Below are 18,944 nucleotides of genomic sequence, written 5' to 3'. Positions count from 1 at the left end.
AACTACCCCTGGTATCTGTCCAAACATCTATCACCCCTCAATTTGAAGCTGTGTCCCCACGTGTTAGCCTTCACCATCTGAGGAAACATCTCTCACTGTCCTCCCTATCTAACCCTCTGTTTATCTTGTAGGTCTCGATTACGTCACCACTCAACCACTTTCTATCCAACAAAAACAGTCTCAGTTCCCTCAGCGTTTCCTCGTAAGACCTTCCTTCCATACCAGGCGACATCCTAGTAAATTGCCTCTGAACCCTTTCCTAACTTTCACGTCCTTCCTATAATGTGATGACCAGAACTGCACGCAATAGTCCAGGTGAGGCCTTACCAGTGTCTTGTACTGCTGAAGCATGACCTCGTGACTCTACAACTCAGTCCCCTACCATTAAACACCAACACACCATATGACTTATTAATCACCCTTTCAACCTGGGTGGCAACTTTCAGGGATTAATGCACCAGGACATAGATCTCTCTCTCTTTGTCTACACTGCCAAGAATTTTACCATTAGCCCAGTATTCTGCATTTCTGTTACTTTATTCGAAGTGAACTACCTCTCACTTTTCAGCATTAAATTCCATTTGTGACTTCTCAGTCCAGCTTTGCATCTTATCTATGACTGTCTGTAGCCCTCAATATCCTTCTGGACTCTGCCTACCTTAGTATCATCCACAAATTTACTAACCCATCTTTCTACGCCCACATCCAGATCATTTATTAAAATGACAAACAGCAGTGGCCCCAAAACAGATCCTTGTGGCACATCACTGGTAACAGCTCCAGGATGAACATTTCTCATCAACCACCACCCTGTCTTTTTTTCAACTAGCCAACTTCTGATCCAAACTGCTAAATCACCTTCAATCCTGAAACTCTATTTTGTGTAATAGCCTACCGTGTGGAGCCTTACTGAAGTCAGATGACCTGATGCAGATATTTAAATTGTGATGGGATTCAAAAGGTGGGATGTAGAGAAGATGTTTCCGCTCATTGTAGATTAGAATAGGGCCAGAAATACAAGATATCCACAAATGAATCTAATTGAATATTAAGAATGTATCCTGCGCAGATGGTGATGAAAATCTGGAACTCGCGACTGCAGGAAATAGAACAGCTCGTAAGAATAATATTTATACAGTACAGCACTTATAATGTAATAGAACATCCTATTTATTGCAGAGGCAAATGAGATAATGGGGCAGATGAGCAAAAAGCATGAGGGAGAATGTAGGTGCAGGAGTAGACCATTCAACCTCTTGAGCCTGTCCTGCCATTCAGTTAAATCCATGGCTGACCTGTAGCTTAACTTCCAGTCGCTGTCTGTAGGGTGGGGAGAGAAGCATTAACTTGGTCATCTCCTCCTGGACTTTGATTGAAAAGTTTTTTTTTGTTCCTTTTCCAATTCTGCAAGGAGGAGCCGGGACCAACCGGTGCCAAACTCCTGGTCACCCGTGCTCTGGGCCGGTGGAGACAACGGATGCTGCGAGCTGACAACACCAGTGCTGTGGTGATATGCATTGACCCACCCTCGCAGGGATACGACCGACTTTGTGCTGATGAGCTGTGGCTCAAGCTGACCAACGGTTCAATCCACCAGATGGAAGAGTCTGGTCTCGCCCTTCCATCTCCCTGTGCCACACCACCGCTGAAGGTACGCAGGGCTGGGGGATCATTATGTGGGCGGCTGGCACCTTTTGTCCGTCCTTTGGGCAGATAGACAATTTCCTGTGTCCAGCTGTTGTGTGGGGTCAGACTACTATAGTTGACGTGTTCCCCAATTCGTCCACCAAGGCTTGGTGCTCCACCCAGCATTTCAGTAAACCCTCCCCCTGAGGACGACTCTAAATGATCCGGACAAGATGTGACTGAGTTTGGCTGGTTCTACGTCCTGTATGGCTTTAACTCTCATCTAGCTGATGATTACAGGTATTAGCAGCACAGAGGCTGAAGAACACCCACACACAATCTCCCTTACAAATAGGTGTGATTAGCTGATTAGCCTCCCTAGTGTGGAAACGGGCCCTTCAGCCTAACCAGTCCACACTGACCCTCCAAAGAGTCACCCACCCAGACCATTTCCCTCTGACTAATGCACCTAACACAATGGCAATTTTAGCATAGCCAATCCACCTGACCTGCACAACTTTGGATTGTGGGAGGAATCTGGAGCACCCTGAGGAAACCCATGCAGACATGGGGCGACTGTGCAAACTCCACACAGAGACAGTCGCCTGAGGCTGGAATCGAACCTGGGTCCCTGACGCTGTGAGGCAACAGTGTTTCTTTTTCCTTCTTTTTATTTTTAAAAATGTTTCTTTTTATTACTACCACCTAACTGCGGTAGTGCTTATTTTTCCCCCAGCACCCATGGTGTGTGTGTGCAGGTGTGAGACACAGTGAAAGACACAAGGTGCACAAATCTTTATTCAAATTTCCACCACCAGGAAGAAGGGAAACACCCAAGTGGCCTGTGACGAGCAGTGCCCTTCACATCAAGGGGCAATGCTGTGTGATCAAACAGTGAAGAGGAGGACAGGGATCAAATCAAAATAGAGTTGGAGGGGGAAATAATGCACTCCACTCCCTGCGGCGCCCACCTCTCCCTGAACAACTTCAGGGTGTTGGTGGAGACCGCATGCTCCTTCTCCAAGGACACCCGGGCTCTAACGTAACCATGGAAGAGGGGCAGGCAGTCGGCCCTAACGACCCCCTCCACTGCCCACTGCCTGGACCTGTTGATGGCCAGTTTGGTCAGGCCCAGGAGCAGATCCACGAGGAGGTCTTCGGACCTGCCCTCCCTCCTCCGTACCGGGTGCCCGAAGATCAGGAGCGTGGGACTGAAGTGCAACCAAAAGCAGAGGAGGAGGTTTCTTTCGGTTCATCAAATTCCGTATAAGATAGTTTAGCCAGGCATCAGGACCTTGCGATCTTGTCGATAATCCGATATTTGGATAATTGAATGCTGGATAATTGAGGTTCCTCTAATTGCTTTTGAACATCCTGAGGTGGTGGAAGGTGCTATAAGAATGAAGATACTTTCTTTGATAAATCATTATTGTCTCCCCTCTTCTCTCCTCTCTCCTGCAGGCACCAGATGATATTTCTCCACACTGGTTCTGTTCTGGTTTTGTTCCTGTGCTGACGCGAAGGGATACGCGGTGCAGGAGGAGCTCACCGCCTCCTGCTGTTGTTGCCACGTTGATGGAGCCGGGAGGTGGGGCTGCAGAGAACAGAGTAGGGGAGGGGCGCAGGGCAACCTGGGCCAGTGCTGGCTTCAAGAGGACACTGGAAGAATTGAACGGGACAACGCCGGTCTCTGTGTCTAAGAGACTAAAACCTCGCCATAGGCGCAACAGTGGGGGAGGGACAACAAGTTCGTCAAAGTCGACTGGGAGCCCAGTGCTTTCCTCCAGGCGCAGAAATCCTGAGAAACCAGCAATGAGGAGGAGCTTGAGGGGCCAGCGAAGACTGAGGAACCCGTTGCTGCAGCAGCACAGAAAGACTATCTGTGTTTGCTGATGTGGAGCACATCAGGGCCCTTATGGCTTCAAGAGAAGTGCAAAAGCTGGCGGTCTTTAAGGGTCCTTGATGCCAATTAATTATTTTAAAATCTGTAAACAGAAAAAAAGACCCCATTGACCCTTGATTCTGTTGATGTCTGTACATTTTTACTTTGTTTTGTCAAAATAGCAATATTCCTGCACCGTTTCAGCAGTTTTACTGTATATTTTATTCCCTGCACTGTACACTGATCTGCAGGAACGTGGTGTGGTCTTTTAGCTCTCACCATCCTTTTAGCTCCTCTTGCTCTCTGTCTGAGATCTCTTGTGAGGTTTTAAGAAAAATAATGTTTTGGTTAATTGAATGATGAGGAAATTCTCCTAGCATTTTCCATCTCCTGATGATGCTTGACCAGAAATGACTTCTTCCCCTAGTCCATTGCTCCCATGGCTGTGGTTTGCTACCCTCGCACAAACCAATGATTGTTTCTGCTGTTTGGTCACTTCACTGACTCATTCCAGTTTGATTGCTGATGCCACGTTTCCATACTTTTTGCTGTGTTGGATTAAAATCCACCAATGACTGGTGCCAGTCAATCTTGACCCCCATGAATAATGTGCCAAGCAGTGTGGTTTCCCTTGAACATCAGTTCCTTGTTTGCAGTGTGGTTAATCAGTGGTTCTGGACTGGTGATTGGGATCAGGGAGTGTACTTGCTTGGCTAATTGAGATGGGGATGGGACTGAATGCAGACCTCTCAGTTGCATGCTGTTGCTGCTCCCTGCAGTCCTTGTTAGCTGCAATTAATGAGCTCTACTCATTTAAAACACCATAGGAGATGCTGCATCTGGCACTGTGGCTCAGACAGGGATCAAGATGAAAGCCAAGCAGATTGATCAGTTTGCCAGTGTTTGAATCCATCGGCCTGTCCTTTCTGGATATTTCCTCTGTGGTTTGCTAATGGCAATTGTTTCATTATGTCACCGAAGTGCACCAAGTGATTTGGGCTTGAATGGAGTGACCTGACCTCCCTACATGTGGAGGTTGAGCTGAATTAGCATGGGAGTGAAAGGCTGGGGTGTGATTTAACAGTTGGACTAAGAACCCTTCGTGAGCTAGATGTATTGGTGCCTCCCTGTGTTGTATTTCAGCAGATCAGCCAGAAAGCCAAGGACTGGGAATTTAGCCCTTGTTTTCCATGCTGTACCGTGATAAGGTCCCAATAACTCCTAGTTTTTCAAAGTGTACACAAATATGTTGTAACTGGTTTTGTTGCCTTTGTGGATACTTTAATTAATATTTTGACTAGGGATTTCTCCAATAACTAAATGCTTGAGCTGCAAAAATAGTTTTAGATTAATTCATTTGACATTTGGAAACCCTCATCCCCATATGTAAAAGGCAGGGTTTAAATGCCGGATATTCCTTTGACCTTTACTGTGTTTTAACCAGTTCAATAAGATGCTTACTGTATTTCAATGATCAGAGCTCTTGTTCTTCAAACAGAGGGCACAACTTAAATCAGTATTTCCAGGCTCGCAATGGGTGCTTTTTTTAAGCTGAGTGGGCAGAGACCGAAGGCTGACAATGTGTTCCCTCTTAACTTTGAAGGGCTGTGTCATGAACCACATGACCGATTTACCGTAAGACATCACATTTTGGATAAATAAAATGTGGACTGGCTTTCAGACTTCTTGGTTTTGAACTAAGTGATCTCCATGCAGTGTCTAGTTTTTATTAAAAATAAAGATGGCTTGAGAGCAGAGAAGTGCTTAAAATGCATAGTTTTGTTTTGGTTTGAGGTGGGCAAGGGAGGAGGCGGGGGTCTTGGGAATGTGTGGGAGATCCCTGTCTGTAAACATTATTAGCTCTGCTGTGTTAGAAAGTCTCCCCTCTCCCCAGAGGGAAAGGGAAGAGAGTCAGCAGCAAACTGTCCACATCTGACTGTGATCCACCTGGCTGGCAGAATGGCCACCTCCTGTTCCTAATCTAGAGCTTTTATTTTTACAGTTGTGGGAGAAGAGAGGAAATAATAAATCGTGTTGTGCATCGCAAACCTTATCGCTCAGCCTGTTCTCCATTGTTATTGAGGGTGTGTTCTCCTTAATCCCTCGTATTGATGGTGCTGCTACATTTACATGGGAGTTTACTAATTTTGTATTAATATATATATATATAATGTGTATATATATAAATGAGAACTGTTTCCAAGTATTAGCCTACTGTTACCGTTTTGCTAAATAAAAAAAAATTGCTCTCACTGAAACCTGTGTCACTCTTAATCCCAACAGGATCATGTTTCAACTCTTTGTCACTGCTGAAATGTAGTGCCAGATATTGGTGAATAAATATTTGGTTGCTTTGGGTTTTACTATGATTAGTGATCAATGGAGGCTTTTCTCAAATTTATATACCTTGGGCATAGATGTTTGCAGGTAAAGAGACGGCTGGAAAATGGGAAGCCTTCAGAAATGAGATAATGTGTCCAGAGAAAGTATATTCCTGTTAGGGTGAAAGGAAAAGCTGATAGATACAGGGAATGCTGAATGACTAAAGAAATTGAGGGTTTGGTCAAGAAAAAGGACCAAGCATCTATCACGTATAGACAGGATAGATTGAGTGAATCCTTAGAAGACGAGGGACAGGATGTACATTTATTTGGAAAGGCGAGGACTGATTTGGGATAGTCAATATGGTTTTGTGCGTAGGAAATCTTATCTCACAAACTTGAGTTTTTTTGAAGAAGTAACAAAGGATTGATGAGGGCAGAGCGGAATATGTGATCTATATGGACTTCAGAAAGGCATTTCCCATAGGAGACTGGTGAGCAAGGTTAGATCTTGTGGACTACAGGGAGACCTTGACATTCGGATACAGAACTGGCTCAAAGAAGACGGGGGTAGTGGTGGAGGGTTGTTTTTCAGACTGGAGGCCTGTGACCAGTGGAGTACTACAAGGATTGGTGCTGGGTCCATTACTTTTCATTATTTATATAAATGATTTGGATGGGAGCATGAGGTGTAGTTAGTAAGTTTGCAGATGACATGAAAATTGGAGGTGTAGTGAACAGTGAAGAAGGGATCTTGATCAGCTGGGCCAATGGGCTGAGAAGTGGCAGATGGAGTTTAATTTGGATAAATGTGGGGTGCTGCATTTTGGGAAAGCAAATCTTAGCAGGACTTATACACTTAATAGTAAGGTCCTAGGGAGTGTTGTTGAACAAAGACCTTGGAGTGCAGGTTCATAGCTCCTTGAAAGTGGAGTCAAAGGTAGATACGATAGTGAAAGTGGTATTTCGTATGCTTTCCTTTACTGAGTATTGAATAGAAGAGTTGGGAGGTCATGTTGCGGCTGTACAGGACATTGGTTAGGCCACTGTTGGAATATTGCGTGCAATTCTGGTCTCCTTCCTATGGAAAAGATGTTGTGAAACTTGAAAAGGTTCAGAAAAGATTTACAAGGATGTTGCCAGGGTAGAGGATTTGAGCTGTAGGGGGAGGTTGAATAGGCTGGGGTTGTTTTCCCTGGAGTGTCGGAGGCTGAGGGGTGACCTTATAGAGGTTTACAAAATCATGAGGGGCATAGATAGGGAAACAGACTTTGGCTATTTATCCTGGGGTTGGGGAGTGCAGAACTAGAGGGCATAGGTTTAGGGTGAGAGGGGAAAGATATAATAGAGACCTAAGAGGTAATGTTTTCACTCAGATGGTGGTACGTGTATGGAATGAGCTGCCAGAGGAAGTGGTGGAGGCTGGTACAATTGCAACATTTAAGAGGCACCTGGATGGGTATATGAATAGGAAGGGTTTCGAGGGATATGGGCCGGGTGCTGGCAGGTGGGACTAGATTGGGTTGGTCTGTTTCCATGCTGTACATCTCTATGACTCTATATGTACGACTTTAGTTTGGGGCTGTTGATGAGCTTTCATTCCTGGACAGAGTGCTGCTGTCCTTAAAATACACCTGGTGGAAACCCAGCTGGTTGTTTTGTTTTGTACAATGTGGTTTGTCAAAATGAGATTATTTTAATCAGTGATCTTTGTAAGATGGGTAGCAATTTAGTCTCTGTAGCAGGAATGCACAAATTTACACTTCAATCAGCTTCAAACACCCCTTCATCAGGGAGGGGGAAAATGAGCTTGGATTCTGGCTCTAAATGGTTGCCAACTTGCTTTTATTGGTTAGTGCATTAAGTATAGAAGTTGAGAAGTCATGTTGCAGCTATACAGGTCAGGATTAGGCCACTTTTGGAATAATGTGTTTAATTCTTGCTATACGAAAGATGTGAAACTTGAAAGGGTTCAGAAAAGATTTATAAGAATGTTGCCAGATTTGGAAAGTTCCAGCTTTAGGGAAGATGATAAATAGACTGGGGTTGTTTTCCCGAAAGCATTAGAGGCTGCGAGATGATCTTATAGAAGTTATAAAACTGTGAAGGACATGGATAGCATGAATAGCCAAGGTGTTTCCCAGGGAGTCCAAAAGTAGAGGGCTAGGTTTAAGGTGAGGGGGCAAGACTTAAAAGGGACCTAAGGGGCAACATTTTCATACAGAAAGTGTGCATGTATGAAATGAGCTGCCAGAGGAGATTGTGGAGGCTGGTACAATTGCAACATTTAAAAGGATGGGTACATTAAGAGGAAAGGTTTAGAAGTATATGGGCACTATGCTGGCAAATGGGACTAGGCTAATTTAGGATATCTAGTTGGCATGGATGAGCTGGACTGAAGGGTTCTGTGCTGTACATTGCTATGACTGTGACTCATGTGAATGTATGTGGCGACGTGACCATAGAAAGGATTTACAACATAAATTTATCATTATTCTTTACAGGTCCGTGCTAGTGTCACTGCTTCAAGTGAGTCTTCAGCTACCCTGACCCATCAATGTGACAATTCTCTGACTTGTTAATTAGCTTCCCCTGAAATTTAACTAATTTGTGTCAACTAGTTTTTATGCTATTAATTTCCACAGTTTGACCATTGAGTATAAGAAGTCTCCCCTGAAGTTCTCTATTGGATTTACTAATGACAAGGAGCTTGGTTAGGGTTGCATCTGGAATATTGTGTGCAGTTTTGGGGTGTTGATCTCATGAAAGACATTGCCATGGGGGAGTGCAACAAAAGTTCACTGGCCTGGTCTTCTGGTTAGAGGGATTGTCTCATAGAAAGATTTTGTGAAGTGAGCCTGTGTTCCATGAAATTTTAAAAGAATTAGAGGTAATTTCATTTAAACCTACAAAATATATAAAGGGATAGACAGGGTGGATGCAGCTAAGATGTTTCTCCTGGTTGGGCAGCATAGAACTAGGGCATCATGTAAAAAAAATTAAGGGGATGCCACGTAAGGCTGAAATGAGGATAATTTCTTTTTCTGAGAAAATGGTGAATCTTTGGAATTGTCTGCCTCCAAAGGGCTGTGGCAGCTTAGTCTTTTGAGTATATTTAATGTAGAAGTTGATTATGTCATCAATAATAAAAGGATTAAAGAGCTAGTGTTGAAGGCATTGAAGTGTTCAGTTAACTGTGACTACATTAAATGGTGGAGCAGGCTTGACAGGTTGAATGGCCTACTATTCAAACCTTGTTATATTTATAGGTTCACGTGCAAAAATATTCATCATGTCTACCATATCAAGCTTTCATAATTTTAAAGATCCCTATCTCCTTCAATCTTTTTCTGGAGAAAATGTCCCTGTGTTTAATCTTTCTATAGGAATATCACTGGTTATGATACTAGCTTTTTTAATTACACCTCAGTGCTTTGTGTTCTTTTTATAACACAGATCTCAAATGACATCAAAATCCTAATTGGGTGATAACCAACATCCTATACCATTATCCTAACACCACTACCTAGATTAATACATTATGGGTGGCATTTTGGATGGCAAGAGGATGTCAGGCATATCTAATTTGGGAGTCAGCATGTTCAGGGTAGGAGAGGGGGACAAAGCAAATAGCAACAGGCAATACAACCGTTTACCTTAATGAGATGCATTGAAAATCCATCAGAACAATACAAAGTCCTAAATTATGTTAAGGTTACTTAAACTAGCCTTGCAATTTATTGAATGTAGAAGGTTAAGCAGTAACCTAATTTGAGATGTTTTGGATAATTAAAGGATACGATAGATAGAAACTATTTCCTTTGGGGTAGTTGGACTTGGGGAGGTCCAAAGCAAATTGGGAAATGTTGAAATTATGTAAGGCTTTTCGGGTATAATCTGAACTCTATTCTCCTCCCCACCCCCCAAAAGATGTTGAGGGTGGTGTTGAATTAAAAGTATCAAAACTGAGATTAATAGATTCAGACAGGTTTATTAAGATTTAAGGAACTGAGACAAATAAATGGGCTGAAGATACAGATCAGCCATAATCTAAATTGCAAAACAGGCTTGGGAGGCTGAATTGCCTCTATATGTTCATAAGCCTTTTAGGGTCTGCCACACTATGACTGTGGTTGGGTGGAGCCAGAAAGGATGTAAATGATTGTTTAATGATAATCACTTCAGCAGCTTTTTTAAGATATATTGAATTTAAATTTCCTCTGTTTCTATGATGGTAAGACATTAACTTGTACCTCTGGAACATTAGTCTGGGCCTCTGGATTATTACTTCAAAACATTTCCACTCTTCCTGTCCCCATTTTAATAATTTATAAATGGGTGTACAGGGTACAGTTGCAGAATTTGGAAATTAATACAAAACTTGAAAACAAATACAAAACTTGAAAACACTGTGCAATCTGTGAGGATGATAATAGATTTTCAAAGAGTACGTAGATTACTAGAATGGATGGACAACTGGCAGATGAAATTTAATGTATAGAATTGTGAAGTGATAAGAGTTCAAAGAGAAAGAAATGGTCTAAGAGGGTGCAATTCTCAAGGAGGTGTGGAACAGAGACCTATGGGAAGCAGTAGCATAGTGGTATTGTCACAAGGCTAGTAATCCAGACCACCAGGTTAACGCTCTGAGGAAAGGGTATACATCCCATTATGGCAGAAGGGGGAATTAAAATTTAATTAATAAATATTGTAAGAGACTACTTTTTTTGGGACTATGGACTGAAAAGGAGAAAAACATGGATACCGCTCTTTAAGGAAAAGTGCATGTACATGGAGTTGTTTGCAGCTTAGAAAAACAAGTGAAACTCATTCCTGAGATAGTTACTTCTTGGGGATATTGAGTCCAGATGCATTGGTAGCATTTGTTGTGGGACCAGCATAGTAGCAACTCTGTGATTGGCCAGCTTGTAATAATACAGAACCTGTGAGGGTAATAAAACAGGAAATGTCTAGAAGTTAGGTGCATCAATCTTTATTTGTCCCTTTCTCTATGAAGCTGCTTTCTTCAAATTTACGTTGAGAGAGCAAAAAAAACTATATGCTGTAAGAAATAATTCTAAAACCCAGCCACAAGAAGTTTGTGTAAAGATTTGTAGCTCGGGTGCCAGTTGCAGTTGTGGGTAAGTTGAGGGAGAACCCAGGTCCAACCAAACAACCTTTGAACTGCAGGTTGCTCATCATAGTACAAATAACATTTAAGGAATTGAAACCGACCCAATTACTTTTGAGATTTGGATTGGTGATATAGGACTGTGTTCTTCTGACCGTTTTATCCCCCCCTCCACTCATTTGTGTTTTCTTTTTCCTTTGTGGGAATATTAGTAATAAAATTAATTCAAAGTTTGTGAGAAGATTTGTTGCTCGGGTGCTCGTTGTTGTGGTTCTGTTCGCCGAGCTGGGAATTTGTGTTGCAGACATTTCGTCCCCTGTCTAGGTGACATCGTCAGTGCTTGGGAGCCTCCTGTGAAGCGCTTCTGTGATGTTTCCTCCGGCATTTATAGTAGTTTGTCTCTGCCGCTTCCGGTTGTCAGTTCCAGCTGTCCGCTGCAGTGGCCGGTATATTGGGTCCAGGTCGATGTGTTTGTTGATAGAATCTGTGGATGAGTGCCATGCCTCTAGGAATTCCCTGGCTGTTCTCTGTTTGGCTTGTTCTATAATAGTAGTGTTGTCCCAGTCGAACTCATGTTGCTTGTCATTTGCGTGTGTGGCTACTAAGGATAGTGTACACCAACTAGCCACGAAACAACACGACCAGCTATAAATGCCGGAGGAAACATTATAGATGCGCTTCACAGGAGGCTCCCAAGCACTGATGATGTCACCTAGACAGGGGACGAAATGTCTGCAACACAAATTCCCAGCTCGGCGAACAGAACCACAATAATAAAGTTAATGTTGCAAGGTTTGTAGCTCAGGTTGAGATTTAGGGTGTAGGTTTGCTTGCTGAGCTGTAGGCTTGATATCCAGACGTTTCATTACCTGGCTAGGTAACATCATCAATGGCAACCTCCAAGTGAAGCAAAGCTGTTGTCTCCTGCTTTCTATTTATATCTTTCTCCTGGATGGGGTTCCTGGGGTTTGTGGTGATGTCATTTCCTTTTCATTTTCTGAGGGGTTGGTAGATGACATCTAGATCTATGTGTTTGTTTATGGCGTTGTGGTTGGAGTGCCAGGCCTCTAGGAATTCTCTGGTATGTCTTTGCTTAGCCTGTCCCAGTCGAATTCTAGTAGCACACAAATCTATCTGTCCCAGGATAGATGTTTTGTCCCAGTCGAAATGGTGGCTTTTTTCATCCGTGTGTAGGGCTACGAGGGAGAGAGGATTGTGTCTTTTTGTGGCTAGCTGGTGTTCGTGTATCCTGGTAGCTAATGTTTTTCCTGTTTGTCCTATGTAGTGTTTGTGGCAGTCCTTGCATGGAATTTTGTAGATGACGTTGGTTTTGTCCATGGGATGTACTGGGTCTTTTAAGTTTGTTAGTTTTTGTTTGAGCGTGTTGGTGGGTTTGTGTGCTACTAGGATTCCAAGGGGTCTTAGTAGTCTGGCTGTCATTTTTGAAACTTCTTTGATGTATGGTAAGGTGGTTAGGGTTTCTGGCTGATAGATGGCATCTAGATCTAGATGCCATCTATCAACCCCTCAGAAAACAAACATGAATGACATCACCACAAACCCCAGGAACCCCATCCAGGAGAAAGATATAAATAGAAAGCAGGAGACAACAGCTTCGCTTCACTTGGAGGTTGCCACTGATGATGTTACCTAGCCAGGTAATGAAACGTCTGGATATCAAACCTACAGCTCAGCAAGCAAACCTACACCCTAAAGTTAATGTTTCTTAAACCAGAAATCCTGTTCTTTTACGCTTATTGTTAAAGGTAAGTGTTATAATAATTATTTTTACAGTTGCAGAAAGAATCTGGGGTGGTTTATTTTTATTCTGGTAACAGGCAGACAGTTGCAAATTGGTTTTCTCAGTAGCTTCATTAAGTCTTAACACGTGGTGACTTCAGGAACAGTGGGACTTGATTTTTAGCATGCTATTCCAGTGAGTATCCCAGTGAGTCCTGACAATCTGAATTTAAAAGCTAATCTAATGGTGACCAGGAGGCCATTGTTGATTTCTTGTAAAAACTCGGCTGGTTCACTAAAAATCTATCATCTTCACCTTGTTTGCCCTGTGTAATTTCAGACCCACAGCACTGTGGTTTACTCTAAATGCCCTCTGAAATTGCCAATAAATTTCTCAGCTGTGTCTGCCACAGCAGTATCTGCCATTCGGCATTAACAAATGCATAAGGAAATGACAACTTCTACCACCTGTCCTGGTTCGTTACCCAGTACCAGGTCCAATATGGCCTCTTCCCTCATTGTACTATTGACGCTTCTTACAAATTCTACCCCATCCAGACCTCTGATGTTAAGTGTATCCCAGTCAATGTTGGGAAAATTAAAATCTCCCATCACCACTGCCCTATTGTCTCTACATCTTTCCATAATCTGTTTACCTATTTGTTCTTCTACCTCACGCTCACTGTTGGGAGGCCTGTAATACAGCTCCAACAGTGTGATTGCACCCTTCTTATTTCTCAGCTCCACCCATAATGCCTCACTACCCAAGACCTCCATACTGTGCTCCTTTAGCATAGCCGTGATATCGTCCTTGATCAGCAATGCAACTCCAGCCCCCTTTTACTTCCCTCCCTGTCCTGTCTGAAGAGTCTGAAACAACCTGACATTAAATGATTTTGTGAGAATGACTGCATCTCAGATATTGTTATCAGTATCCCTGGCGATGTGGCTGCACATCTCAATTCGGAAGAGAGGGATGACCCCTGGGAGTCCTTAATATGAAGGACAACATTGACTTTAGACTCCATGAGGTCCTACTTTAAAGAAGTCTATTGATTACCATCATTTAGCTGTAGCACTATATTCTGCATTATATTACCCTGAAGTACTTATGTAAGGTATGATTTATCTGGATAGCACACAAAACAACACTTTTCACTGAATCTTGCTATGTTTGGTAATAATAAATCAAATCAAATGTGCTCCTGGCATAGTTCCCACTCTTGCATCTCCAACAAGCCAGGGGATTATTTCTGGTTTTATGAAGGGTGCAGGAAGACATGTCAGACGCAGTATATTCAGGTCAGAATGATGGAGGAGATCAACCCAGCTGTGCATAAGACAGACAGTATCTTCAGCCAAAAGTGCTGAGTGGAAAGTCTATTTTGGCATACATCTGACATCCCCAGCATTGTTATGCTAGCTTTCAGAAAATTCTACTCACTCCATGTAATTTCAATTGTTAACAATGAATGACAAAGGTAACCATCAAATTTTAGGAAAAAGTCTCTAACTGTGAAAGATGATTGATCTGAATATAAAAATAGTAGAAAATTACTACAAGGTAAACACCTAAGTACATGAGGAAGCTTGCTAGAAATGTCAAAACATATAAACAAGGGTTTGGGCGGCACAGTGGTTAGCACTGCTACCTCACAGCACCAGTGTCCAGGGTTCAATTCCAGCCTCGGGTGACTGTCTGTGTCGAGTTTGCACATTCTCCCTGTGTCTATGTGGGTTTCTTCCAGGTGTTCCTGTTTCCTCCCACAGTCCAAAGATGTGCAGGTTAGGTGAATTGGCCATGCTAAATTGCCCATAGTGTTCGGTGCATTAGTCAGAGGGAAATGGGTCTGGGTGGGTTACTCCTTGGAGGGTTGGTGTGAACTGGTTGGACCAAAGGGCCTGTTTCACACTGTAGTGAATCTAATCTAAATCTGGGTATCTAAAAAGGAAATGAGTAAATAACAAGAGAGTTTGTCTTTTAGGGAATTAAACTGGATAATAAGGAACTAAAAGGATGAAATTAACAAGAATTTTGCTTCCATCTGTATTAAAAAAGATAAAAAATACACACCAGTAATAGTTGCAATTCGTGATGTGGAAGACAGAGAGGAATACAATGTGCAAAATTGTTCACTTTGGAAGGATGAATAAAATGAGTATGACCTAAATGGTGAATAAATGCAGAATTCTAGCTGTGCAGAGGGATCCAAGTGTTAGAGTGCATGTGTCACAAAAAGTTATTTTACAGGTACAGCATTTGGTTAAAAAAAAGCTAATCGAATGCTCTCCTTTATTAGGAGATGAACTGCACATAAAAAAGATGTGACACTTCAGTTATACAGGACATTGGTGATACCACACCTTGAATACTGTGTCATTTCCAATTTCCTTATTTGAGGAAGGTGTAAAAAGGAGGAGTTTCAAGAAAGCTTTACTGGACCAATACCTTGAATGATAATATTGTCTTATGAGCTTGGTTTCACTGGTGTTTGGAAAACTGAGGGATGACTTGACTAATGTACATAGATCCTGAACAGTCTTGGATATGAAATTTCCCTCTCCCTGATCCCATTTTCCCCTCTCTCTCAGGTACCGGATTTCCTCTTTCTCTGATCCTGGTGCTTCCTCTCTCCCTGATGCTAGTTACCCCCTCTCCCTGGTTTTCCTTTTTGATCCTGATTTTCATGTCCCTGTTTTCAATTTTTCTGTCTATGATTTCAGCTTTCCCTCACACCGATTCTATTTTCTCTTCTCCCTGATCGCAGTGTTCCTTTTGATTCCAGTTTTTGTCTCTGATCCTGGTGTTCCGCTCTACCCATTGCCTGTTTTCCATTTCCCTGATCCTGGTTTTCCTGCCCTGGTCCCAATTTTCTCTTTCTCCATGTTCCTAGTTTTGCTAACTTGCTGTTTTGCCCTCTGATCCTGATTTCCTTCACAACTGTTCCTGGTTTTCCCTCTAACAGATCCCAGGTTCACTCACTTCCCTGATCTTGATTTTTCTCTCCCTGATTCCAGTTTTTGCCCCCTTTGCTCCTGGTTTTCCTCCCTTCCGTCTCCCTGTTCCCAGTGACTCTCCCTGTTCCTGCTTTCCCTCTCTCCGATCCTAGTTTCCCTCTCCCTGTTCCCAGTTTTCCCACTCTTGATCCCTGTTTCCTCCTTACACTGTCCTAGTTTTCTCTCTCACCAGGTTTCTTGTTTTGGTCTGATCCTGGTTTCTGGTTTTAGTCTCATCCTGGTTTTCCCTCGATCCTTGTTCCCAATTTTCCTGTCACCAATTTTTCCGCTCCCTGATCCCAGTTTTCCTCAATCTCTGTTCCCAAATCTCCCTGATCCTGGTTTTCCTCTATCTGATTCCGGGTTCCATCTCCCTGATTATGTTATTTTCTCCCTCTGATCTGGTGTCCCTCACTTCCTTTTCCTAGTTTCTATTTTGCCTTAATCCTAATTTTCCTCTTTAATCGGTTTTCCTCATTCTCTGTTTCTGAATTTTCTCTGATCCTGATTTTCCCTTTAGTTGATCCCGTGTACTCTCTCCCTAATCCTGGCTTTCCTCTCTCTGGTCCAAGTTTATCTTCTCTCTGTGCTTGATTATTCTGTTTTCTGTCTGCCTGTTCCTGGTTTTTCTCTCTCTGATCCTGGTTTACCTTGTCTCTGTTCCCTATTCTCATCTCTCTCTGACCCCAGTTTTCCCTCTGTCTATCCCAGTTTTCCCTTTCTCTGATCCTGGTTTTTCCTCTCTCGATCCAAGTATCCCCCCTCTCTGATCAGGCCTTCCTCTCTTGAACCTGGTTTTTGCTCTCTTTCTGATCCCAATTCTCCTGCTCACTGATCCTGGTATTTCCTCTCTCTGATCTCAGTATTAGTCTCACTCTGATCTTGGTTATCCCTCTCTCTGATCCCGGTTTTTCTTTTCTCACTGATCCCGGTTTAGTCAATCTCCGATGCCGGTTATCCCTCTCTTTCCAGTTTTAGTTTCTCTCTGATTTGATTTTTTTCCTGCTTTTAGTCTCTGTCTGGTCCTGGTTTTCCATCTCTGATCCCGGTTTTAGTCCCTCTCTGATCCGGTTTTCCCTTGCCGATCCTGGTCTTAGTCTCTCTGATTCTGGTTTTGTTCTCATGCTGTTCCCAGATTTTCCTGTCTGATTCTGGCTTTTCCTCTCTGATCCCAGTTTTAGTCTCTCGCTGATCCAGGTTTTCCTATCTGATACTAGTTTTTGTCCCTCTGATCCTGGATTTTCATCTGGTTTTTCCAGTCTGATCCTGGTTTATGTCCCTTTCTGATCCCAGTTTTTCCTGTCTGATCCCAGTTTTTGTCCCTCTGATCCTGGATTTTCATCTCTGACCCTGGTTTTAGTTTTTCCCGATTCGGTTTCTGTTTCTCTTTGATGCCTGATTTTGTCTCTCTCTGATTGTGGTTGTTCCTGTCTGATCCCAGTTTTCCATCTCTGATCCTGGTTTTTCCTGTCTCTTCCTGGTTGTTGTCTCTGATCATGGTTGTTGCTGTCTAATCCTGGCTACTGTCTTTGATCCTACTTTTTCCTGTCTGATCTCGGTTGTTGTCCCGCTCTAACCTTGGTTTTCCCTGTCTGATTCAGGTTTTCGTCCCTCTCTGATCCTGGGTTTTCCTGTCTGATCCAGGTTTTTGTCCCTCTATCATCCCAGTTTTTCCTGTCTAATCCCAGTTTTTGTCTCTCCCTGATCCTGTTCTTTCCTGTCTGATCTCATTTGTTGTCTCTCTGATTGTAGTTTTTGACCCTCTTCGATCCAGATTTTTCCTGTCAGATCCAGATTTTAGTCCTTCAATCCTGAATTTTCCTGTCCGATCCTGGTTTTTGTCCCACACTGATCCTGCTTTTCCCTGTCTGATCCCAGTTTTCTATCCTCTCTGATTCCAGTTTTTGTCTGTCTCCGATCCTAGTTTTTCCCACTCTCTGATCTCGCTATTTCCTGTCTGATCTGGGGTTTTGTCTCTCTCTGATCCTGGCTTTTCCTGTCTGATCCAGGTTTTTCCTTCTCCAAGAGGAAAGTGAGGACTGCAGATACTGGATATCTGATTAGTTCCCTTACAGTGTGGAAACAGGCCCTTCAGCCCACACTGACCCTCCAAAGAGTAACCCACCCAGATCCATTTCCCTCCGACACATGCACTTAACACTATGGGTAATTTAGCATGGCCAATTCAGCTGACCTGCATACCTTTGGAATGTGGGAAGAAACCCATGCAGACACAGGGGTATTGTGCAAACTCCATACAGACAGTCACCCGAGGCTGGAGTCAAACCTGGGTCCCTGGCGCTGTGAGGCAGCAGTGCTAACCACTGAGCCACTGTGCTAACCCGTGCCAGGAATCATTCCTGATGAGGGGCTTATGACTGAAACAATGATTCTCCTGGTCCTCGGATGCTGCGTGACCTGCTGTGCTTTTCCAGCACCACATTCTTGACACTTTTCCCTCTCTATTCCTGGTTTTTGTCTTGCTCTGATCTCGGTTTTTGTCTCTCTCTGATCCTAGTTTTCCTGTCTAATTCCGTTTTTTGTCTCTCTCTGACCCAGGTTTTTCTGTCTAATCCTGGTTTTCCTCTCTGATCCCAGTTTTGGTTTCCCTCTGATCCTCATTTTCCTTTCTGACCCAGTTTTTTGTCTCTCTGATCCTGGTTTTCCTGTCTCACCTCTTCTCTGTCTCTCATCCAGGTTTTCCTGTCTGAGTCTGGTTTTTGTCTCTCTTTGATCCTGATTTTCCTCTGATCCTGGTTTTTGTCTGTCTCTGATCCTGGTTTTCCTGTCTGATCCCGGTTTTTGTCTCTCATCCCGGTTTTCCTGTCTCACCTTTCTTTAATCTCTCTGATCGCAGTTTTCCTGTTTAATCCCGGTTTTCCTCTCTGAACGCTGTTGTTGTCTGTCTCTGATCCCGGTTTTCCTGTCTGATCCCGGTTTTTGTCTCTCTTCGATCCTGGTTTTCCTGTCTGATCCCGGTTTTCGTGTCTAATCCCGGTTTTTTTCCTCTCTGATCCCGGTTTTTGTCTCTCTCCGATCCTGATTTTCTGGTCTGATTTCCTCCGCACAGCTCGAGCCCAAGCCTCGCGTGAGCTCCATGGTAAACAAACAAACCGTCATCTCGCGGCTAACGGTCGCCCAGCCGCGCGCAGCTTCCGTACGTAAATTAACCACCATTTATCATTGACGGTCGGAGTCGATCTACCACGACACTAAATAGCGGTCCCTGACAGAAATTGATTCAAGT

General features: G+C 43.3%; 1 protein-coding gene and 1 long non-coding RNA gene across 2 annotated transcripts in view; one reads left to right on the top strand and one right to left on the bottom strand.

The window, feature by feature from the left end:
- The window catches only part of ppm1da (protein phosphatase, Mg2+/Mn2+ dependent, 1Da), a 26,223-nt gene extending 20,473 nt beyond the window's left edge, over positions 1-5,750 (top strand). The window contains exons 5-6 of the mRNA XM_072590049.1: positions 1,412-1,651; positions 3,088-5,750. Coding sequence (XP_072446150.1) covers positions 1,412-1,651; positions 3,088-3,519 — 672 coding nt within the window. The 3' untranslated portion in view covers positions 3,520-5,750. The remainder of the gene's footprint in view (positions 1-1,411; positions 1,652-3,087) is intronic.
- On the bottom strand, positions 2,407-18,944 carry LOC140491611 (uncharacterized). Its single transcript, XR_011963343.1, has 2 exons — positions 18,530-18,944; positions 2,407-3,611 (listed from the first exon to the last, which is right to left on the bottom strand). It is a non-coding gene; the product is annotated as an uncharacterized lncRNA (long non-coding RNA).

This window comes from Chiloscyllium punctatum, chromosome 19, assembly GCF_047496795.1.
Source record: "Chiloscyllium punctatum isolate Juve2018m chromosome 19, sChiPun1.3, whole genome shotgun sequence".
Classification (NCBI taxonomy): Eukaryota; Metazoa; Chordata; class Chondrichthyes; order Orectolobiformes; family Hemiscylliidae; genus Chiloscyllium; species Chiloscyllium punctatum.
This window is presented reverse-complemented; position numbering and strand designations above follow the sequence as displayed.